At 49.2% G+C, this 24,566-nt stretch overlaps 1 protein-coding gene across 1 annotated transcript in view; it reads right to left on the reverse strand.

The window, feature by feature from the left end:
* Window positions 1-24,566, reverse strand: part of LOC140420071 (solute carrier family 22 member 2-like) — a 68,837-nt gene that overhangs the window by 43,436 nt on the left and 835 nt on the right. Inside the window, exons 2-6 of the mRNA XM_072504098.1 lie at window positions 10,947-11,050; window positions 10,697-10,851; window positions 4,152-4,320; window positions 3,948-4,062; window positions 2,885-2,991 (exon numbers count right to left, since the gene is read on the reverse strand). Of these exons, the coding sequence (XP_072360199.1) occupies window positions 2,885-2,991; window positions 3,948-4,062; window positions 4,152-4,320; window positions 10,697-10,851; window positions 10,947-11,050 (650 nt within the window). The remainder of the gene's footprint in view (window positions 1-2,884; window positions 2,992-3,947; window positions 4,063-4,151; window positions 4,321-10,696; window positions 10,852-10,946; window positions 11,051-24,566) is intronic.

Below are 24,566 nucleotides of genomic sequence, written 5' to 3' on the forward strand. Positions count from 1 at the left end.
AACAGAGACCATTATAATTAAGTCATGGTTCATTTCTTAACATTCTAAATTAAGAGCTCTAAGTCAGTTATCGGAGTGAATATTTCTGATCTTAAATAAGAAAATATGCCATGACCTCAAGAGATTATTCTCTCTAAATATCACGCAGATATGTTTGGGTCATCATTGACTACAGTTACTACATCCAATCTCTTTAAGAAGACAAAAAAATCATTTGATAAACTATCAAAAGATAAAGGGCTGGATTTTCTGCCCAGCGACTCCAGAATCGGGAAACGTGATTGGATGGAGAATCATGCGTTGGCCGAAAATCGAGGCCGATGCTGGGCGCACGACGGAATGCCATGGTGCCTCGACAACGCCATGAATGCATCCCATGCTGAATGCCGGTGTGGGCATGAAAATTATACAATAAACGGCATTGGCATATCATTAACTGGCCCAACCTGGCAATTGCCGGCCTGCCCGCGATGCTCTGCCTCCACCAGGAGGAATTACCAATGGCGAGGTTCGCTTGTGGTATTTAAAATCAGGAAACAGGTGCTGTGGCTGCTGAGGGAGAGAAAGGGGCTATGAAAAGTGTCCAACATCGCTATAGTGTGCTGACAGTTGTGGCGCTGGCAGGGGGGCTTCTGCCAGGACTGGAGGGAGTAGCGAGGGCAGCCAGGAGGTGGGCCATGGGGCCAGAATGGATGGGCATGGACTATCATTGCCACAGCATGCAAGGCAGTCATCTGGCTGCGCACACTGCTGACTGCCCACTGTGAACTTAGCGCTGCGGGTCATATGGGTACCACCCCAGGCCATCCCCTTAGGTACAATCTGGCCCCAGCGACCCATCAATGGGATGGACATGCTGCAGTGCAACAAATGCCATCTTCTTGACTGGGAGGAGGGAGTGTGGGGAGTGGAGTGCCTATAAGCTCCTCGCTATAAGCTACAAGCTCCTGCTTGTCATGCTCTCCAGTGCCGATCCCAACTCTATTGTATCACACACCGCTATGCATTGGAATTGTCCTAGTTCCACTTGGTACCGGTGCAAGCCCATTAGGATGTCCGGAATTGTTCCGACCCGACACCGCTATCGTGCATGTAGAACACTCGCGATTCAGTCCTGGCATCAGCACTTCGGGCGGGATTCTCCCAACGGGATTCTAAGTGCCGCGCCGGAGTAAAAACCGGAGTGTTTTACTCCGGCGTCAGCACCAGTTCCCAGACCCCTATTCTGGGACCTCCGTGGGGCTGGCAGGGGCGTGGCGCGATTTGTGGGGGCGGGGCCTCGACGCGGTGTCAGATCCTGGCGCCGCGTAAAAGCCTTGGGTCTCGCGCTTGCGCAGTTGGGCCAGCTCAATCCTGCGCATGCGCGGGGAACTTCTTCTGAGCACCGGCCCCGACACAACATGGGGTCGGTGTTCAGGGGCCGGCCGCGCAGGTAAGTAGTCCCGGGCGGGGAGAGGCCAGCCCGCCGATCGGTGGGCCCCGACCACGGGCCAGACCCCATTGGAGGCCCCCCCACGGTGAAGGAGCCCCCCACCCGCCCCTCCCCCCACAGGCTGCTGGCAGAGACCAGGGGTGAACGGTGCCAGCGGGATTCTGTCATGTCAGAGCCGCCGCTCGGCCCATCATGGCCAGAGAATCGGCAGCCCCGCCGATTCCAGCGGCCCGCGGCCGACACGCCGCCAAACGCGCCGGCGCAATTGGCGCCACACCTCAGAGAATCACGCGCCGGCGTCGTGGCATCGCGGCGGGGTTGCGCCGATTCTCCGGCCCAGCGCGGGGCTCGGAGATTCGCCCCCTTAGTCTCTCAAATGGTGAATCCAGCCCAAAGTGCTTTCAAGTCCCTTCTAACCCTCAAGAGTAATTAAGAAAATGTCCATCATGTCAATCTAACTGTGACTGAACCCAAATTCTTACTTCAGATGAGAATGCAAGCCAATGAACGAAGTGTTTATGATTAGGGGGAGAAATGGGGGTGGGACGTGCGGGTGGGATGGGGGTGGGGGGGGGGGGGGCAGGTTGTGGACTCGAATTGTCCAATAATTTCTCTTCTTGGTTATTAATTGTTCACTTGGGCAGGACAAACAAGGCAAGGGAATACATGATAAACGCAGGATCCTGGGAAGCACCGAGGATCAGAGGGCCCTTGGTGTGCATGTACACCGGTCCCGTAAGGTAGCAGAGCAGGTGGATACAGTGGTTAAGAAGGCATCAGGTATACTTGCCTTTATTAGCCAAGGCAGAGAATTTAACCACAATAAGGTTATAAAACATTGGTTAGGTCACAGCTAGAGTATTCTGTGTGTTTCTGGAATCCACATTATAGGAGGGATGTGATCGCACTGGAAAGGGTGCAGAGGAGATTTACCAAGATTTTGCCAGGGCTGGAGAGTTTTAGTTATGAAGGGAGATTGGATAGACAGGGGTTGTTTTCCTTGGAACAGAGGAGATTGAGGGGAGACCTGATTGAGATGTGATTATGAGGGGCATAAACAGAGTAGACGGGAAGAAACATTTCCCCTTGGTGGAGGGATCAATGACCAGGGGGCATAGATTTAAAGTAAGGGGCAGGAGGTTTAGAGGGGATGTGAGGAAAAGCTTTTTCACCCAGAGGGTGGAGGGAGTTTGGAACTCACTGTCTGAAAGGGTGGTGGAGGCAGAGACCCTCATAACATTTAAGACGTATTTAGATGTTCACTTGTGACTCCAAGGCATACAAGACTATGGGCAAAGTGCTGGAAAATGAGATTAGAATGGTTAGGTGGTTGTTTTTGACTGGCACAGGCCAAATAGCCTCCTTCTGCACTGTAGGGATTCTATGGAATAGACTGTTTCTATGGAATAGCTATTTCATGTTAATAAATACAAATTATAAAGACAATCTCACCAGTTGAACATCAGGATAAAAGTATGCTTCCTTATCTGTGGTGTTGTTACCAGGTCTGAAAATGAGGGGCTCTTCAATGCGTTGTCACAATCCTCAATTTGAACTGTCTGCAAAAAAAAATATTGTTAAAATGTTCATGGGCGGCATGGTGGTGCAGTGGTTAGCACAGCTGCCTCACAGCACCGAGGTCCCAGGTTCTATCCTAGCTCTGGGTCACTGTCTGTGGGGAGTTTTCACATTCTCCCCGTGTCTGCGTGGGACTCAGCCCCACAACCCAAAGATGTGCAGGGGAAGGCGGATTGGCCTTGCTAAAGTGCCCCTTAATTGGAAAAAATAATAATTGGATACTCTAAATTTTCAAAGAACATGTTAAAGTGTTCAGCAACGTCACTTGCGAACAAACTCATGTGAAGTGAGGCTCTAACAAAATCATCAGCTCCGGACTAAAGTGATCATTGCCATCTCCTTGAGACAGCCATTAAAATTAGCTATTACAATCCATTGTTTCAGCATGCCTGATGATTGATAACACCGGATTTCAATAGTTTACTCAAAAGCTAAATATTTTGCCAGATGTTCAGAATCAGTAGGTGCTGCATTTTAGGCGAGGCATCAAGGACACAAGTGCTTGCCTGTTAGAGGCTATACTGGCATCATGGCCACAACCTATTTTGTTATTTTTTTCCCCCGTTATGCTTCAAACAGATATTTTGATCAGAAACAACAGGAACTCTGTCAGGCCAGGTTTGGGGATGCCATCAATTATTTCAATATTTTTAGTTTAGATATTGGGAGCCATGATGCCCTGTTCTTTGTTGGTCACTCCCTAAAGCGTCCTGCCGTGCAGGTGGCAGGTGAGGGCAGGTCCACCCTCGGCTGCGATTTCTCGCCAAGGACGAATAGCCTGCTGACTCTCAAAATCAAGGCTCACGCATGAAGAATAGCCACCCGAGAGAGGGCTGTTGCTACCCACTGCCTTCACACCAGCACAAGGGGAGAGAGAAGGGAAATTTTGACAGCAACAAATGCATAACTTCCAATGCACAATTGCCCCGTTATCCACCTCAATATTTATTGAGAAAGTCTGCCTGTTCTTTTTTGCTATCTTCTGCAGAACCTTCATGGCTTCTTCTTTGTTCTTTCGAGACAGGAGCCATCTTGGAGATTCTGGCATCAACCTGCAAAGGTAAGACAGCCCGGTTTTTGCTATGGTACAGCTGGTTTGCAGACCCAAGCTAACAATAGCCATCTCTATCAAAGATATTACCAATAGTAGGTCAGGATGCAGAAGTTTGGTATGGTAGCCGTCAGCTGCAGGTTCCTCCAGGCCGGGATAAGATAAGCAACAGCAGCAAGTACTATCAGCCCGAAACTGAAACACATCTGGGTCACAACTCCCACTGTCCTTCTGTACTCCATTCCAACAAGTTCGGTAACTGGGTGAAGAACAGCACATTTTTCAGGACCTGCATTGGCCATTTCCATTCACCTTTAGCAAAAAGCTCTCACTCTACTGCCTTCATAAGTGCATATGTTCATAAAATTGTCATGTGAGGGTACCTTTAAGACAGGATGTTTAAGCAATGTACCTTTAAGAAAACAGTGATGTCAGAGAGTGGGTGGGGCTGAGGTCAGGTCAGCCATTTTGCAGGTTTTTAGTTTCAGATTTAAAAGCAGTGGGTGTGTGTCTGTATGTGTCCAGAGAGCTGCAAGAAGAAAGCAAGGTGCTGGAGCTGAAATCAACCAAGCTAATACATCTCTGCCATTCTACAGAATATATATATATTGTTTAACCTGATGTGATACTGTTTAAAGGTGTTAGGTCTCTTGGAAGTTTGAAGGAACATTTTAAGGAGTTATTTACTGTTGCAATATTTTCTGAGTTATCTTTGAAGTAAGGGGTGTTAAGAGATCCAATGTTTATTTGAGATGTTAAGTTGAGTTCATGGAATAAACAGTGTTTTGTGTTTAAAAACCCACGTGTCCATAATTGAAATACCACACCTAGGGAAAAAGCCGTGTGCAGGGAAAAGCAACAAATCCATTAAAGTGAGAGGTTGGTTGAACTCCATGATACATTTAGGGGTTCTGAAAACGCCTCGCCCATAACAATTGGGGGCTCGTCCGGGATAAAAGTCTATCTATTGGATTGGCTTTTGTGAACTTAAAGACAGTGAAGGATTGTTGCTTTTCCAGTGTGGTATTTTAGTTGAAGTGGGGAGAGTGTTGTGAACAATAGCTCTTTCAGAGGCTCAGAGGTTTTAGGGGGTGAAGAATGTCACACATAGTACTTTACGGACAGAAACGAAAAGCAGACTGTTAGATTTGGCAAGAACATTGCAGTTAACATTACCTGATAAAATGCGAAAAGATGAGGTAATTATGGCGGTGGTTAAGCATTTAAAGTTGCCTGAGATAGAGTTTGACTCATTGGAAATGGCAAAAATTCAGTTGCAAATTAAACAAATGGAATATGAGAAAGAGAGAGAGGAAAAAGAAAGAGAAAGAGAGAAAGGGGAAAAAGAAAAGGGGAGCGAAGAAAGGAGAAAATAAAGAATAGCCCTAGCAGAGCAAAAAGAAAAAGAAAGGGAGATATAGATCAGGGGAAAAGATAAAGAGAGGGAGTTTGAACTTCAGAAAATGGCCATGAAACATGACAATCAGTTAAAATTGGCAGACGTAAAGGGACATGTACAGTTGGAGGAGATGGATGAGGATAATGAGACAGAGCGTCATAGTCGAAGACGTGGTGAGGATCTATTTAAATATGTCCAAGCATTGCCAAGGTTTGACGAGAAGGAAGTGGAAGCCTTTTTCATTTCATTTGAGAAGGTAGCTAAACAAATGAAATGGCCACAGGACATGTGGGTGTTACTGATTCAAACAAAGCTGGTAGGTAGAGCTAGTGAAGTGTTTGCATCACTACCGGGGGAGGTATCTGGAACGTATGAGGAGGTGAAGAAATCCATCTTAAGTGCATATGAGCTAGTGCCTGAAGTCTACAGACAAAGGTTTAGAAATTTAAGGAAAGAATTTGGTCAAACAAACATGGGGTTTGAAAGGCTCAAACAGAGTAATTTTGAAAGGTGGATCAGGGCTTTAAAAATAGACCAAACGTATGGAGCTCTCAGAGAAATTATACTTTTGGAGGAGTTTAAAAATTCAATTCCTGATGTACTGAGAACTCATGTGGAAGAACAGAGGGTTAAAACTGCGAGATTAGCAGCGGAAATGGCAGATGATTATGAATTAGTTCATAAATCAAAGATTGGTTTCCGACATCAGTTTCAGCCGGTGAGGGATAGAAATTGGGGACATGAGAAATACTCAAGTGGTAAAGGTGAAGGTGATCTGATGGGAGATAATAAAGAGAGTGTACTTCAGATTAAAAAAGAAATCCAGGAGGGTGGGAAATAAATGAAAAGTTTCAGATGTTTTCACTGTAATAAACTAGGCCATGTAAAGTCACAGTGTTGGTGGTTGAAGAAAAGCACTGCGAAGGCTGATGTGGTAAAACAGGATAAGACAGTGGGGTTTGTTAAAGTGGGAAAGGAAAGCCCAAGGGAAACGAAGGAGGTGCAAACAATTGTACAGCCTATTCAAGAAGTAATTGTTAAGAAGGTGCCAGATGTCTTTAAAGAATTTACTTGTGTGGGTAAAGTTTACTCATGGGTATCAGGAGGAGCAGGTAAAGAAGTCACAATTTTAAGAGATATAGGAGCTAGTCAATCTTTAATGGTAAGAGATGAGGAATTATGTAGTTTGGGAAGAATGTTGCCAAAAAAGGTGGTGATATGTGGAATTCAGGGTGAGAGGAGTAGCATTCCATTATATAAGGGCAGCACGGTAGCATTGTGGATAACACAATTGCTTCACAGCTCCAGGGTCCCAGGTTCGATTCCGGCATGGGTCACTGTCTGTGCGGAGTCTGCACATCCTCCCTGTGAGTGCGTGGGTTTCCTCCGGGTGCTCCGGTTTCCTCCCACAGTCCAAAGATGTGCAGGTTAAGTGGATTGGCCATGATAAATTGCCCTTAGTGTCCAAAATTTCCCTTAGTGTTGGGTGGGGTTACTGGGTTATGGGGATAGGGTGGATGTGTTGACCTTGGGTCGGGTGCTCTTTCCAAGAGCCAGTGCAGACTCGATGGGCCGGGTGGCCTCCTTCTGCACTGTAAATTCTATGATAATCTATGATAAGGTAAGGTTGGAAAGTCCAGTGGAGAGTGGTGAAGTGGTAGTAGGAGTAATAGATAACCTATCTTGTCCAAGAATACAGTTTATCTTGGGTAATGATATAGCTGGATCGCAGATGGGAGTGATGCCTACTGTGGTTGATAAGCCATTGGAAAATCAGTCAACTGAAGTGTTGAAGGATGAATATCCTGGGATTTTTCCGGATTGTGTAGTAACAAGTTCGCAAAGTCACAGGTTAAGACAAGAGGAGAAATGAAAGAGTGAAGATGAAGTTGAAGTGCAATTATCAGAAACGATTTTTGATCAGATGGTTGAAAAAGAACAAGAAAAGGTGGAGGATGAGGCGGATATTTTTAGTTCAGGAAAATTGGCGGAGTTACAATAGAAAGATGTAGAAATAAAATGGATATATCAGAAAGCATATACGGAAGAGGAATCTGAGAGTATACCAGAGTGTTATTACCGTAAAAATGATGTCTTGATGAGAAAATGGAGACCTGTACATATGCAGGTGGATAAAAGTGGGCAGAAGTTCATCAAGTAGTATTGCCGGTAGGGTATAGAAAGGTGGTGTTGCGAGTTGCACATGAGGTACCAGTGGGAGGTCATTTGGGAATAAGGAAAACTCAAGCTAAAATCCAGAAACATTTTTATTGGCCTGGACTACATAAAGATGTAGCTAAATTTTGTCAATCATGTCACACATGTCAAATGATAGGGAAACCTCAAGCAGTGATAAAACCAGCACCCTTAATACCAATTCCAGCATTTGAGGAACCTTTTACAAGGGTCCTAATCGATTGTGTTGGACCGCTTCCTAAAACAAAAAGTGGGAATCAATATCTTTTGACTGTAATGGATGTGTCTACTAGGTTTCCAGAGGCCGTTCCAGTACGTAATATTACAGCTAAAAGGATTGTGGAGGAGTTACTTAAATTCTTTACTAGATCTGGACTACCCACAGAAATTCAATCGGATCAAGGATCAAATTTTACTTCAAAGCTATTCAAAGAAGTTATGGATAGCTTAGGAATAAAACAATTTAAATCAACTGCATACCATCCAGAATCGCAGGGAGAGTTAGAAAGGTGGCATCAGACATTAAAGACAATGTTGAGGGCGTATTGTCAAGATTATCCAGAGGATTGGAATAAAGGAATCCCATTCGTATTGTTTGCAATTAGGGATGCACCTAATGAGCCTACCAAATTTAGTCCTTTTGAACTAATTTTTGGTTATGAGGTAAGAGGACCACTTAAATTGATTAAGGAAAAATTGATGGGTGAGAAACCGGAAATTACACTATTGGATTACGTGTCAAATTTTAGGGAACGATTAAATAGAGCAGATGAATTGGCTAGACAACATTTGAAAGTTGCACAAAATGTGATCAAACGGGTAGCGGACAAGAAATCCAAAGTTCGTCATTTTGCCAGTGGGGATAAAGTTTTAGTGTTGTTACCAGTGGTAGGGGAGCCTTTAAAAGCTAGGTTTTGTGGACCATATCAGATTGAAAGGAAATTAAGTGGGGTGAATTATGTGGTAAAAACACCAGATAGAAGGAAGACTCACCGAGTGTGTCATGTGAATATGCTTAAAAGGTACTTTGAAAGGGAAGGAGAGAAAAACGTTTTAATGATTCTAACTCAAAGTGACGAACCAAATCCAGATGACTGTGAATTTGACATACCTCAAATTAAATTGGAAAATGAGGATGTTCTTAAAAATTGGGATGAATTGTTAAGTTAATGTAATCACATGAAATTGTTTCCTCCATTTGTTGAATATTTAATTTCTGTTTATATTACAAGAAGGAGCGATTCCAGAACAGGCGCCGGAATGTGGCGACTAGGGGCTTTTCACAGTAACTTCATTTGAAGCCTACTTGTGACAATAAGTGATTTTCATTTAATTTCATTTAATTTCATTGACCCTTATTGGAAAATGATGGATCCTGCTGCTGGTGCCCGATTCATTTTTTCCAATTAAGGTGCAATTTAGCATGACCAATCCACCTACCCTGCACATCTTTGGTTGTGGGAGTGAGACCCACACAAACATGGGGAAAATGTGCAAACTCCACAGTGACCCGGGGTCGGGATCGATCCCGGGTCCTCGGCACCGTGAGGCAGCAGTGCTGACCACTGTGCCACCATGCTGCCCCTCTACTGCTGGTAGAGCAGAACAGAATCCCAATTACCTCCTTTTGGTTACTGATTTTGAAGTGATCAGCTAGAAATTTACAGCACTAACTCTGTTTGAAGTGGTCCAGGAGCTGTCAATCACAGCCTGATGTTTATAAGCAATGCAGTTCGAGCACTTCAAAGTTACTCAACCGCGAGGAAAGATGACTGGAACAATGCTGACTGTTGGGCGGGGGGGGGGGGGGGGGGGGAGGGGGGGTGGAAGCGATCAATCACAGCCTAAAAAAAAATCAATATTAAAGTGAAATTAATGGCTGGTTTGCAGATCAAAGTCCTAAGGCGGTTTAAACTCAGCTAATTGGTTTTCTATTTCCAGGAAGTGACAGGTGGTGCTTTCTGTGTCTGAGCCAGCAGGTGTGCTGCACAGGTAAGTTTTAAAGGAGTGATTTTTTTTCACTGCCTCTGTCTGGACTGCTGTCTCTCTTCTGGGCGATTCCTGACAGGGGTCTCTTTTTTGGGTGGCTTCATGACAGGGTTCTCTTTTCTGGGGGTCTGTAGGGGGTTTCCTTATTTAGGAGATCTCTGTGGAGGATCTCTTTATTTTGAGGGTCTCTGGGAGGTCTCTCTATTTAGGGGGTCACTGTGGAGGGCTATTTTTTATGGGGTCTCTTTATTTAGGGGCTCTCGAGGGATCTCTTTATTTAGGGAGTCTCTGGGGGGTTTCCTTATTTTGGGTGTCTTGGGGGGGGCAGATCAGGTCTTACTGGGAGGAGGGGGGGACACAGAAAATCCAGGGGTGGGGGCTGAATAACGATGCTAGGATTGGGTGGCCTCCCCTGGGACCTCGCTATCGGGCTGCCCACCCAAATGGCTGCCCAATAGCGGGATTCCCTCGGGACTCCCTCGCAATCCTCGCCATGCATAAATTTGCGCGGCGAAGTATTGGGAATTGGTTCCTGATCTGTGCTCCCAGCGGGTGCAAAGGGGTGCAATTCAGCTCCGGCAAGAAAACATATTTTCCCAAACGGACTATTTCGCCCTTTGAGAATGAGATAGATTTCTGATCTGTAAGGGAATCAAGGGATACAGGGATTGGACAGGAAGTAAAGTTGAGGCCAAAGATCGTAATGATCCTATTGAATGTCAGAGCAGGCTCCAGGGGATGTAGGCCTATTCCTGCTCCTCTTTCTTATCTTCTTATGTTCAATATCTGATTCAGTTGGAGTCTCTATAATTAATTGAGACCAATCTAATAAGAACTTAAGAACACAGACCACAAAGGGAAGAATAATGTTCTTTTATTTAGTGCCATTCATGATGACATCCCAAAGTGTTCTATAGCCAATGGAACACATTTAAAAACGTGAAGAAACTAAAAATAATGCCTGCCTAAAAGGGTTATCTACTGGTAGCAAATAATCATTGATAATTGTGGGAGTAAATACTTATTTTGAATAGAAAATGTAAAAGCTTACTTAAGACATAGGCACTCAGCCAGCCACCCTTGCTGAGCAATCCTTGCAGAGTGCGGAAGATGGTGAACCAAAGATAATTTGGAGCAAATGCCACTGCCAGCCCTGCAACCGAGGTGGAAAATATGGAAAACAAGAAGCACCGTTTTCTACCATATCTACAAAAAACAAAGGAACGGTTTCATGTTTCAATATGTTCAAAAATATGGGATATTATCAAATGTGCAATTGGAAAGTGACGAGTTATACCTACATGTCTGCTCCAAATCCCAGGAATATTGTTCCAACCATAAATCCCAAGTTTAGACAGGCCTGGGACAGGTCCACCTTCCAAGCTTCGGCACACACAAGTCCAAACTGTACAAGTGACGTGGGTAAACAAGCAAGACAGCATAATGTTATTAGTCTGACGTTCCACACTTCTACCGCTTATTTATCACAGCTAAACCTGATATTGTGCTCATCACATGCCCATGGAGAGCCTCTCTCCATCAAGTATCACTGATTATGTGATAAGGACATTAACCTTCAATAATGTTCGCACTCCTTAGCTCAACCTGCAGTGAGGTTAAGTGTGATGTTTCCCTGGTCTGGCTGAGGTTGGTGAACACAGAACGGGCCATGGATTAAACCTGGGTTTTCATGACCTATATGCTATAATTGCACTTAATTCCTTTATCAACTAACCCTTTGAGAAGTCCTTTTGTAGACTTGAACTGGGCAAGTCTCACGAAGAAGCTGTGCTTTTGGGAACATAAAGGGGTTGGAATTGAATCCATTTAGCACGAACACTGAAGAACATTTTCACCCCCAAAATCCAGGGCTTAAGGTCCCCAGTTATCAATTTGCTGGGATCAGGACTTCCTATTCCAGACAGCAGCAAAGATAAAGAGGGAGGTGAGAAAGGCTAAACCTGAGAATGAGAGGGGACAACCGGAGCAAAAAAGATACAAAAAGCAAATATAAGAGGATGATCATGAAGGAGGAAAGGGATAGTGAGCAGGGGGAATGGCTGAGAGTAAATAAGTTTGCACCGTTTTCACAAAGGGTTGAGTATTGAGGTTATAATAACCAAATCAGTGGGCCAAATAACTGGCTTGCAATGCAGAACAATGCCAGCAGCGCAGGTTCAATTCCCGTACCGGCCTCCCCGACCAGGCAAGGGGCTTCTCACTTGTGACAATAAGCGATTATTATTATTAATAATCGTGACACGTGTCACGGGAACTGCAATTAAGCGGGGTCTCACTTCCTCGCCCATGGCTAAGCTCCACATTGGCGACTTCCTGTTCCTCCGGGCAGCCGTACACGTCCAGGGCCCTCTGCTCGGCCATAGTGAGGGGCCGCAGATCTGGCAGTGTCCCTCCAGTCTTCTCCCGGCGGTTGTTCGTGGCCTTCTACTGGGGGTGGGGGGGGGGGGGGGGGGGGGCACCCTGCCTTAACGGCCGGCATGGGTACTGACATGTGGTGCAGGGTGGGGGTTCGGCCATGTGGGACGCAGGTTATTGTCAGGGGCACAGTGCTGCCTAATCACCCTGGCCGTCTTGATGAGGTTGTGCAGTTTCTCCCGGCACTGCTGGCCCGTATGGACGGTGTTGCCCACGGCGCTCATGGACTCTGCCACCTGTGCCCAGGCATGGCAAACAGAGGCAGCTGGCGGCCTCCTTCCCGGGCCAGAGTACAGGGTCATCTGCCACTCCTCTACCGTGTCCAAGAGGGTCTCCAGATCGACACTGGTAAATCTCAGAGCTGCTCTCCTCACTGCCACCCTGTTAGCTGGGATGGTTTGTGTGAGGAGTGAAGTGTGTATACGCGGCTGCAGCTTGGCAGCCTCCTGAATGTCAATCGCAGTGAATCCGGCACTGTTTCCCATTAGAATCAATTGTGTTCCACGTGGCGTTGGTTCTAGCCCCTTAACAGTAGCGGAATCAGTCCAGGTGTGGCACCAGTTTTTCTGTTATGAAAGTCCACAAATTCTGCGTTGGCGTCAATATTTAGGGCTGGATTTTTGTTTATGCAGCTAAGTGCCGATGCCAGCTTGGGAACTTTTTAACGACACCAAAATTGGCGCCGGACCCTCACAAATTCTGGGACCGGTGATAGGGTAGCAGCAGCGTCGGGTAAAACTCCCAGCTCCCACGCCAAAAACAGCCGGAGAATGTCTGGGTCCATGGTCACGATGCGCACGGCGACGACACACGTGGCGCTGGCTGTGTGCAGAACCGACCTGCCAAATACAGTCCCACAGGACTCCCCCTGGCCACCCCTTGGCCACCCCCCACCAGTCCCCCCAGCCCTTGCGGAATCGCCCCGCGGTCGCTATGCCGGGTTCCCGACCGCTCAGGCCACATCAACTGTGCGATCGGGAACTTGGCCCATCGGGGCGGAGCATTGTCAGAGGGTCTTCCGATGACGTGCCACGCTGTTCCAAGAGCAGGTGGCACGCGACCCGATGACGCCATTTCGGAGGGTTCGGAGAATCGAAAACCGGGGTCAAACCAGCGCCGTCCCCGATTTGGCCGTCGGAAGGGATTCTCCGTCCAATCGCCGATTACGATATTGCCGTCGGCAACGGAGAATCCTGCCCCTTAGTCTCAGCAACAGAGAATCCCTCTGAATATGAGTTTTGGAAGTAAAAATAGGAAAAATAAATAAACCTTAAATGGTCAGCTTTTAACAAAACAGACGAACAGATAGACCTCGCTCTGCTTAGTGGTAGAGGCATAGAGAGCAGTAAGGAGGCGATGTGAAACTTGTACAAGACCTGAATCAGAATCTAATAGTTTGTGTGCTGCATAACTATTTGGGTATGTATTCTGTCCACACAAAGTAGGACAAATCCAATCCAGCCAATTACAGCCCCATCAGTCTGCACTCAATCATCAACAAATTAAAGTGATGGAGATGTTGTCAACAGTGCTCGCCAATGCAGAGTTTGGGCTGAGCCAGGGCTACTTTGCTCCAAACCTCATTACAGCTTTGGGGTAAATATGAACAAAAGAGCTGAATTAATGAGCTGTGGTGAGAGTGACTGTCCTTGACATCGAGACGGAATTTACTCGAGTGTGACATCAAGGAGCCTTGACATAAATGAAGTTGTTGGGAACCCATGGGTGTAGTCATACTTTTTAAAAATATATATTTTATTGAAGTTTTTCAAACAAAAAAATATCCGTTTTTACAACTTAATAAAGGAATATACATAAAACGTTATTTAAATAATATATTAAATTAACAACAGATGAAAAAAGAGATAAACACAAAGCAAATATCAACAACTAGCAAAGAAAAAACTAAAACACGGAATAATACTCCCCCCCCCTCCCCCCTGGGTTGCTGCTGCTGTCCTTTCTATTTTTCCATTATCGTTCCGCGAGATAGTCAAGGAACGGTTGCCACTGCCTGGTGAACCCCTGAGCCGATCCTCTTAGCGCATATTTTATTCGTTACGTCTTATGAACCCTGCCATGTCGTTTATCCAGGCCTCCACGCCCGGGGGCTTCGCTTCTTTCCACATAAGTAGAATCCTTTGCCGGGCTACTAGGGACGCAAAGGCCAAGACGTCGGCCTCTTTCGCCTCCTGCACTCCCGGTTCTTCTGCAACCCCAAATATAACTAACCCCCAGCTTGGTTTGACCCGGACCCCCACCACCTTTGAGATCACTCTTGCCACACCCTCCCAGAACTCATGCAGTGCCGGACACGACCAGAACATGTGAGTGTGGTTCGCCGAGCTTCCCGAGCACCTCCCACACCTGTCCTCCACCCCAAAAAACCTGCTCAGTCTTGCTCCCGTCATATGCGCTCTGTGTAGAACCTTAAATTGAATCAGGCTAAGCCTGGCACACGAGGACGAGGAATTTACCCTACTTAGGGCATCTGCCCACAGCCCCTCCTCAATCTCTTCCCCCAGCTCCTCTTCCCATTTTCCCTTCAGCTCCTCTACCATCGCCTCCCCCTCGTCTTTCATCTCCCTGTATATTTCGGACACTTTACCTTCTCCAACCCATGCCCCCAAAATCACTCTATCCTGGATCCCTTGCATTGGGAGCTGCAGAAATTCCCTCCCCTGTTGCCTCGTAAATGCCCTCACTTACATGTATCGGAAAGCATTCCCTGGTGGCAACTTATATTTTTCTTCCAATGCTCCCAGACTCGCAAACGTCCCGTCCACAAACAGGTCCTTCAGCTTCCTAATTCCTGCTCGCTACCAACATTGAAATCCCCCATCTATCCTCCCCGGGACGAACCTGTGGTTATTCCTTATCGGGGACCACACCGAGGCACCCGTCACTCCCCTGTGTCGTCTCCACTGCCCCCAGATCTTCAAGGTCGCCACCACCACTGGGTTTGTGGTGTACCTTTTCGGGGAGAACGGTAGCGGCGCCGTCACCAGCGCTTTTAGGCTCATTCCCTTACAGGACGCCATCTCCAACCTTTTCCACGCCGCCCCTTCTTCTTCCCTCATCCACTTACAGACCATCGACACATTGGCGGCCCAATAGTAGTCACTCAGACTCGGCAGTGCCAATCCCCCCCTGTCCCTACTGCGCTGCAGGAACCCCCTCTTTACCCTCGGGGTCTTTCCTGCCCACACAAAGCTCATAATGCTCCTGTCTATTTTTTTGAAAAAGGCCTTAGTAATCAGGATGGGGAGGCACTGAAACACGAAAAGAAACCTCGGGAGGACCACCATTTTAACCGCCTGTACTCTGCCCGCCAATGACAGAGGCACCATATCCCACCTCTTAATGTCCTCCTCCATCTGCTCTACCAGTCGCGTCAGGTTAAGTTTATGTAGGGTTCCCCAGTTCCTGGCCACCTGAATCCCCAGGTATCGAAAATTCCTTGCTACTCTCCTCAGCGGCAGAGCATCTATCCCCCTGCCCTGTTCCCCGGGGTGCATCACAAAAACTTCGCTCTTTCCCATATTTAATTTGTATCCCGAGAACTCTCCAAACTCCCTGAGTATCTGCATTACCTCTGGCAGCCCCTCTACCGGGTCCGCCACATATAGCAGTAAATCGTCTGCATATAGTGACACTCGATGTTCCTCTACCCCTCTAAGCACACCCCTCCACTTCTTAGAGTCCCTCAGCGCTATGGCCAATGGTTCAATTGCCAACGCGAACAGTAACGGGGGCAGGGGGCACCCTTGTCTTGTACCCCTATGTAATCGAAAGTATCCCGATCTTTGCCTGTTTGTAACGACGCTTGCCACCGGGGCCCCGTACAGGAGTCTGACCCACCGAATGAACCCCTCCCCGAACCCAAATCTCTTCAGCACCTCCCACAAATAGTCCCACTCCACCCTATCGAATGCCTTCTCTGCATCCATCGCCACCACTATCTCTGCCTCCCCCTCCGGTGGGGGCATCATCATCACCCCCAGCAACCTTCGTACATTGGCATTCAATTGTCTCCCCTTAACAAACCCTGTCTGGTCGTCATGTACCACCCCTGGGACACAATCCTCTATCCTTGTCGCCATCACTTTGGCCAGCAGTTTGGCGTCTACGTTTAGGAGGGAGATGGGCCTGCATGACCCGCACTTCAGCGGGTCTTTGTCTCGTTTCAGAATTAGCAATATCGTCGCCTCCGACATTGTCGGGGGTAATGTCCCCCTTTCCTTAGCCTCATTAAAGGTTCTCGCCAAAAGCGGGGCCAGCAGGTCCATATACCTCCTATAAAATTCCACCGGGAACCCATCTGGGCTTCTTCGTTAGCTTCATCACCCCTGGGTGTGACCAGTGGAAGAACCGATCCACCTGGGAAAGGGGTAGCCGTGGGGTGCGCCGGTGGGAGGGAGGGTGGGGTTGGTGGGGGGGTGTTTTTTGGGATCCAGCGGGCGCCAGGTCCCATAGGGAGACCGTATCCTGCCAGCCGTCGGGGTACGCCACGTAGGCGTATTGAGGGTTAGCGTGAAGGAGGTGGACCCTCTCTACCAATGGGTCCGACTTGTACGCCCGCACGTGTTTGCAGAGCAGAATGGGTCCAGGAGCAGCCAGCCAGGTTGGGAGCGAGGTCCCGGAGGAGGACCTCCTAGGGAGGACAAGGAGACGCTCATGGGGTGTTTCATTTGTTGTGGTACACAAGTGATCGAATGGAGTGGAGTGCATCAGGAAGGACCTCCTGCTAGCGGGAGACTGGGAGATTCCTGGACCGTTAGGCCAGTAGGACGGTCTTCCAGACCATTCCGTTCTCCCTCTCTACCTGTCCGTTTCCCCGGGGGTTATAACTGGTTGTCCTGCTCGAGGCGATGCCCTTGTTGAGTAGGAATTGACGCAGTTCGTCGCTCATGAAGGAGGACCCCCTATCACTGTGTATGTAGGCGGGGAAACTGAACAGGGTAAAGATACTGTGGAGGGATTTTATGACGGTGGCTGCGGTCATGTCGGGGCAGGGGATGGCGAATGGGAACCGGGAGTACTCGTCAATCACGTTCAGGAAGTATGTGTTGCAGTCGGTGGAGGGAAGGGGCCCTTTGAAGTCCATACTGAGGCGTTCAAAGGGATGGGAAGCCTTTATCAGGTGCGCTTTCTCTGGCCTGTAGAAGTGCGGCTTGCACTCCGCGCAGATTTGGCAGTACCTGGTGGCGGTCCTGACCTCCTCGAGGGAGTAGGGCAGGTTGCGGGTCTTCATAAAATGGAAGAATTGAGTGACCCCCGGGTGGCAGAGGTCCTCGTGGAGGGCCCGGAGTCGGTCCCCTTGTGCATTGGCACATGTGCCGTGGGATAGGGCATCAGGAGGCTCGTTTAGCTTCCCGGGACGATTCAAGATCTCAAAGTTGTAGGTGGAGAGCTTGATCTTCCACCTTAAGATCTTATCGTTCTTTATCTTGCCCCGCTGTGCATTATCGAACATGAAAGCTACCGTCCGTTGGTCAGTGAGGAGCGTGAATCTCTTAATGGCCATATAATGCCTCCAGTGCCGCACAGCTTCTACTATGGCCTAGGCCTCCTTTTCAATGGAGGAATGATGGATTTCTGAAGCATGGAGGGTGCATGTGAAGAAGGCCACGTGCCTGCCCGCTTGGATGAGGGTGGCCACCAGAGCTACGTCAGACGCGTCGCTTTCGACTTGGAAGGGAAGGGATTCATCGATTGCATGCATCGTGGCCTTTACGATGTCCGCCTTTATGCGGCTGAAGGCCTGGCGGGCCTCTGCTGACAGCGGGAAAACCGAGAATTGGATTAGCGGGCAGGATGTTTTGCGCCCGTTGATGAACATGGTCGTCGTCGCGGTCGAGACCGTTCGGGGCCGAGACTGGTCCAGGGTCACCGAGGCGAGTCGTGGTAAAAGTTGAAGATTTTCCTCGGGCGGTGTGTGGTCATCTGAATCGGGGTCCTGTGACTCCAGTCAAGATGCTGGCGCCCACGGGTCGCACATGGCTGGGGGTGGGCACGATGGCGGCGCACACGCATCGCACGTGGTCCCTGGGGAACAAGGTGGCGGTGCCCGGGGCCCGCACATGGCTCGGGAAAATGAAGATGGCACCGCCCGTGGCCCGTGGAGAGAGTTGTGGTGACGGCCCTGGTTTGCCCCCAGAGACAGTGGCGACCGCCCGTGCCTGGCACACTGCCACAAAATGGCCCTTTTTGCCACAACCTTTGCAGGTGGAGGAGTGGGCTGGGCAGCGCTGCCGGGGGTGCTTGGCTTGCCTGCAAAAATAACAGCGGGGCCCCCCGTGATTGCCTGGTAGCCACGCTGCACAAGCTTGTGGGGGGATGGGGCTGCATCGGGGTCGGCCGCGGGTAGGTTGCACGCTTGCCAAGGGGCTGCCGCGCGGTCGGGGACGTACGCGTGGGCGTTTCAGGAGGCCACATCAAGGGATCTAGCAAGGGCCCATGCCTCCTTGAGGCCTAGTGTCTCTTTTTCCAGCAGCCGCTGACGGATTTGGGAGGACAGCATACCTGCAACGAATGCGTCCCGGATTAAAAGTTCTGTGTGGTTGCTGGCTGAAACCTGCGGGCAGTCACAGTTCCTACCCAGTACCAGGAGCGCGCGGTAGAATTCATCCAGCAATTACCCTGGGATTTGTCGCCTTGTCGCTAGCAGATGCCGTGTGTAAACCTGGATTACTGGGCGAATGTAGTGTCCTTTCAACAGGGCCATCGCGGCCTTGAAATCGTCCGCATCCTCGATGAGGGTGTAGATTTCTGGGCTCACCCTCGACTGGAGAACTTGCAGTTTCTGGTCCTCCGTGGGTGCAGTCGTGGCCGTCCTGAGGTACCCTTTGAAGCACGCCAGCCAGTGTTTGAAAGTTGCCGCTGAGTTTGCCGCGTGTGGGCTGGTTTGCAGACAATCCGGCTTGATTCGGAGCTCCATTCTTTTAAATATAGTCCAATAAATTGATGCTCGATCAATGAATCCAGAAGCGCGATTGGATGACAATTGAAGGCTTTATTGGACTAGATGTTCCCCCCAGCAGCGCAGGTACAGAATGCAGCTGTTAGGGCGACACAGACTCTTATACTCCGCCTTACTGGGCGGAACCAGCAGTCAGGCTTCACCAATGATGTTCCTGTCTCAGGTACCTCCCACACCAATGATCTTACAGCCTCAACCTAGGTACCGTAATACCCCTAAGTCCGACTACCACACTGGATATGTGCAGCTCCAACAACACTCTCGAAGCTAAAGAGAATCCAGCACAAAGCAGGCCACTTGATCTGTACTCGACCTCCAGAAACATTCACTCTCTCCACCACCAACGCACAGTGGCAGCTGTGTGCACCATCTACAAAAAGGAACAGCAGCAACGGTGTGGTAGTATGCATTAGGGGTCATGTGGGACTGTGAAGCCGTGATGTCATTGGCTGACAGATCCCGGGTCCTGGTTGGCTGTTGACCTCTAGCTCCGCCCTGAAGGCGGAGTATAAGAACCAGGAGTTCTCCCCCGCAGGCCAGTCTGTTACTGAACTGCGGGGAACAAGTCACGCTTAATAAAGCCTCATCGACTTCCCTCTATTCGTCTCTCGGGAGTCTTTGTGCGCTACAAACGGCTCCTTGGGCAGCATCTTCTAAACTCACCACTGTTGCCATCTAGTGGGACAAGCGCAGCGGACACATGAGAACCCCACCACCTGGAACTTCCCCTCCAAGCCAGCCGCCATCCCAATTTCGAAACAATACCACCATTCCTTCACTGTCGCAGGATCACAATCCTGGAACTCCCATCCAGCAGCACTGTGAGTCTAAAACCAGATGGACTGCAGTGGTTTAAGAAGGCAGCTCACCATTACTGTCTCAATGAAAGACAATTGGGGTGAGCAACAACAAATAGAAAAAGAACCAAATTAAAGTAAGAGTTGGAAAAGCATAGGAAAAATGGCAGCAGAGAATCACAGAGACTTAACCAGAACTGAAAGAGTTATTGTAGGAAAGTAGCCGTGAGCAGTTAGGAATTGTTTCACTGGAGCCAGGAATGTTAAGCGGGGGCTTCACGGAGGTCACCGAGGTTGTCATGGATTATATAAAGTAACTGGTGACCAATTTCTTCCAGTGAACAAGAGGACACAAATATAAGATAATCACAAAATAATTAAACAGGGATTTAAACAACAAGTACTCAACGTCATGGGTGGGTGGAATGTGATTTGCTGCCAAAATCCATGGTTGAGGGGAGCAAAATATTAATAGAGCGGGAGGAGATTAGACCTGATGAATTGTATGGAAATTAACACGCTTCGAAACTGCAATATTCCATCGATCAATGGTTCAGATCTTTAGTCTGGTGTTTATTTTAAACCTGGGAATATACGACTTGGGAAATTTATGTTCCAAAATGGAGCCGAGTTCCAAATACGCTTGAAATTAAACTTCTTTCAAATAAAGAGAAGCAGAAGGTCTTCCAGCCAGCTTAGATGCTGTGCACATTTCCGTTTCCTGCGACGATTTCTGTGCCCTGGCCAGATTACCTTATGGAGCCAGGTCTTTATAGATATTGGTCAGTATTGCCAAAGCCACAGAAAAACGGCAAGCATAGGAGGAGAACCCTTATTACGATGTTAGCTGTTATTCAGGTCAGTTTCTAAAGGTCTCTTTCAGTGGATTAGTGAGTGACTGGCTGGGTGGCTGGATGGGTAGGTGGGTTAGTCGGTGTATGAATGGGTTGGGAGGTGTAAGTTGGGTGGGTTGAGTATAAATTGGGTTGGAGGAGTGTAAGTTGGGTCGGGGGATGTAAGTTGGGTCAGGGGTGTAGTTGGGTTGGGGGGGTAGGTAGGTTGCTCGAGGTGGTAGGAGACAGTCAGGTCAAGGTGTCAGGGTGGTGGGAGAGAGAATTGGGTTGGGGTAGTTGGGTTCAGGGGATAGTTGGTTTCAGGGGAGTAACTGGGCTGGGTCAGGCTGATGGTGGTGGGACAGAGAACCATGTTGGTGGAGGGTAGTTGGGTCAGGGGTGTAGTTGGATTGGGGGTAGTGTAGCTGGGTTGGGTCAGAAAGGTGTTGGTGGGGGGTAGTTTGGTTAGTGGGGAGTAGTTGGGTTGGGATGTAAGTTGGGTTTGGGGTGTAAGTTGGGTCAGGGTATAGTTGGGATGGGCCACAGTGGTGTTGGTGAGATGTATGTTGGGTTGATGGGGTGCAATTGAGTTGGGGGAGCTGTAGTTGAGTTGGGGGATGCAAAGTTAGTTGGGGGTGTGGCATGGTTTGGGGGTGCAAGTTGGATTGGGCGGTGCAGTTTAGGTTGGGGCTGCAAGTTGGATTGGGTGGGTGGATCATAATGTGTAGTTGGGTTGGGGGGTGTAGTTGAGTTGATGGGGTGTAGTTAGGTTGGGGGGTGTAGTTGGGTTGGGAGGTGTAGTTGGTTGGGCGGTGTAGTTGGGGTGGGGGGTGTAGTTGAGTTGGTGGGGTGTTGTTGGGTTGGGGGTTGTAGTTGAGTTGATGGGGTGTAATGACCTCCAATTGGCATTATTGTTTGGCCAATTGGAGTATGAGCTCCCTCAATGATAGCTCATTGAGGGGGCCCATATAAGCACCTGTGTAGGCTTTGTGAGGCAGTCTTAAGTTGACTGGAATGCTAGCAGCACTGTTTGGAGCTGCTCTTGTATATAAGTTATTGCAAATAAATACTGGTGTGGTGACGGAACCCCTGCCTCCTGTGGATCATTACATGGGGTGTTGTTGAGTTGGGGGATGTAGCTGAGTTGGTGGGGTGTTGTTGGGTTGGGGGGTGTAGTTGAGTTGGTGGGGTGGGGTTGGATTGGGGGGTGTAGTTGAGTTGGTGGGGGGTTGGTGGGGTGTTGTTGGGTTGGTGGGGTGTTGTTGGGTTGGGGGTATAGTTGGGTTGGTGGGGTGTTGTTGGGTTGGTGGGGTGTTGTTGGGTTGGGGGGTATAGTTGGGTTGGTGGGGTATAGTTGGGTTGGGAGATGTAGGTTGGGTTTGGGGTGTATCATAGAATCATAGAATTTACAGTGCAGTTGGAGGCCATTCGGCCCATTGTGTCTGCACAGGCTCTTGGAATGAGCACCCTAGGTACATCCACACCTCCACCCTGTCCCCGCAACCCAATCTAACCTAAGGGCAATTCATCATGTCCAATCCACCTAACCTGCTCATCTTTGGACTGTGGATGGAAACCGGAGCACCCGGAGGAAACCCATGCAGACACAGGGAGAACATGCAGGCTCCGCACAGACAGTGACCCAAGCCGGGAATCAAACCTGGGACCTTGGAGCTGTGAAGCAACTGTGCTAACAACTATGCACCGTACCGCCCATAGGTTGGGTTGGGGGTGTAAGTTGGGTCAGAGGTGTAGTTGGGTTCGGCCACAGTGGTGTTCATGGGGTGTAGTTGAGTTGGGAGTGCAAGTTGGGTTGAGGGTATAGATTGGGTTGGGGGTGTAGGTTGGGTTGGGGGGTGTAGGTTGGGTTGGGGGGTGTAGGTTGGGTTGGGGGTGTGGGTTGGGTTGGGTTGGGGGTGTAGGTTGGGTTGGGGGTATAGGTTGGGTTGGGTTGGGGGTGTAGGTTGGGTTGGGGGTATAGGTTGGGTTGGGTTGGGGGGTGTAGGTTGGGTTGGGGGTATAGGTTGGGTTGGGGGTATAGGTTGGGTTAGGGGGGTATAGGTTGGGTTGGGGGGTGTAGGTTGGGTTGAGGGGTGTAGGTTAGGTTAGGTTGGGTGGGGGGTGTAGGTTGGGTGGGGGGTGTAGGTTGGGTGGGGGGTGTAGGTTGGGTTGGGGGTATAGGTTGGGTTGGGGGTATAGGTTGGGTTGGGGGGTGTAGGTTGGGTTGAGGGGTGTAGGTTAGGTTAGGTTGGGTGGGGGGTGTAGGTTGGGTGGGGGGTGTAGGTTGGGTGGGGGGTGTACGTTGGGGTGGGGGGTGTAGGTTGGGTGGGGGGTGTAGGTTGGGTTGGGGGGGTGTAGGTTGGGTTGGGGGGGTGTAGGTTGGGTTGGGGGGGTGTAGGTTGGGTTGGGGGCGTGTAGGTTGGGTTGGGGGGGTGTAGGTTGGGTTGGGGGGTGTAGGTTGGGTTGGGGGGTATAGGTCCGGCTGGGGGTATAGGTTGGGTTGGGGGTATAGGTTAGGTTGGGGGGTGTAGGTTGGGTTGAGGGGTGTAGGTTAGGTTGGGTTGGGGGTGTAGGTTGGGTTGGGGGTGTAGGTTGGGTGGGGAGTGTAGGTTGGGTTGGGGGGTATAGGTTGGGTTGGGTTGGGTGTATAGGTTAGGTTGGGGGGTGTAGGTTGGATTGGGGGGTGTAGGTTGTGTTGGGGGTGTAGGTTGGGTTGGGGGTGTAGGTTGTGTTGGAGGTGTAGGTTGGGTGGGTGTGTAGGGGGTGTAGGTTTGGTTGGGGGTTGTAGGTTGGGTTGGGGAAGTAAATTAGGTTTGGGGTGTAAGTTGGGTTTGAGGTGTAGTTGGGTTGGGTTGGGTCAGGGTGGTGTTGGTTGGAAGTAGTTGGGTTGTGGGTGTTAATGGGTTGGGGAATGTAGTTGGGTTGGGTCAGGGTGGTGTTGGTGGGGGTTAGCTGGATCAGAGATGTAGTTGGATCGGGGGTGTAAGTTAGGTCAGGTGGTCAGGTCAGATTGGGGGGGAGTCGGTTGTGGTGCTCAGTTCAGTTACGTTGGCTAATCACTGAGACCAGGTATTAACCAATATAACATTTCCTGGGTAAGTATCCAATTTAGTCCAGTGTATCTGGCCCAAGTGTCTGACACTGAGCTCAGTGTTGGAGACAGAGGGTACAGATGGCAATGATCAGCCCACTGAAAGATTTAACTTCCCGGACGATTTCTGCTTGTATCTGTGCGTCAGGACTTCCATGCGGTCCTGTTGCTCGTCTCCCAACTAAACTTCCAATTTCAACCATACTGATCCCAGAAGTTGGGCCAATGTCTTTCTATGCCTGTGTCACGGAATCAGAGAGACGACACCACATCAAGAAGCTCTTCAGTTCATCTCAGCTGTGCCTGTACTTTAACGTACGGTGACATTAGGTACAGTAATACCCCTGGCCTTACTCCGTGTCCTTGCGACTTGCTACTTGGGAGCACAGATTATACATTTGGCTAAGTATGGAGAGCTGAAGATGTCTGAGCTACACTGAGGCTCTGTTAGCTGATTACTGCTTTGTGAAGTTTCTCCCTGTCTTCAACGTTTAAGCATGCATTTTAAGCATCTTTGTGGGCTGTGGCTGGATAGGCAGACTTATTTCACTGCGAAAATCGCATGGGACAATGTGGCTTCTTCAATGTAACCTCCATTGTCCAGCAGCACTCAGTGTTAACCATCCGGTGTTCTGCAAAGTTGGCAGCCCAGGTCTCGCTGTCAAATTCTTTCTTCCCGTGCCAGCCTCCCCGAACAGGCGCCGAAATGTGGCAACTAGGGTCTTTTCACAGTAACTCCATTTGAAGCCTACTTGTGACAATAAGCGATTTTCATTTCATTT

This window comes from Scyliorhinus torazame, chromosome 1, assembly GCF_047496885.1.
Source record: "Scyliorhinus torazame isolate Kashiwa2021f chromosome 1, sScyTor2.1, whole genome shotgun sequence".
NCBI lineage: Eukaryota > Metazoa > Chordata > Chondrichthyes > Carcharhiniformes > Scyliorhinidae > Scyliorhinus > Scyliorhinus torazame.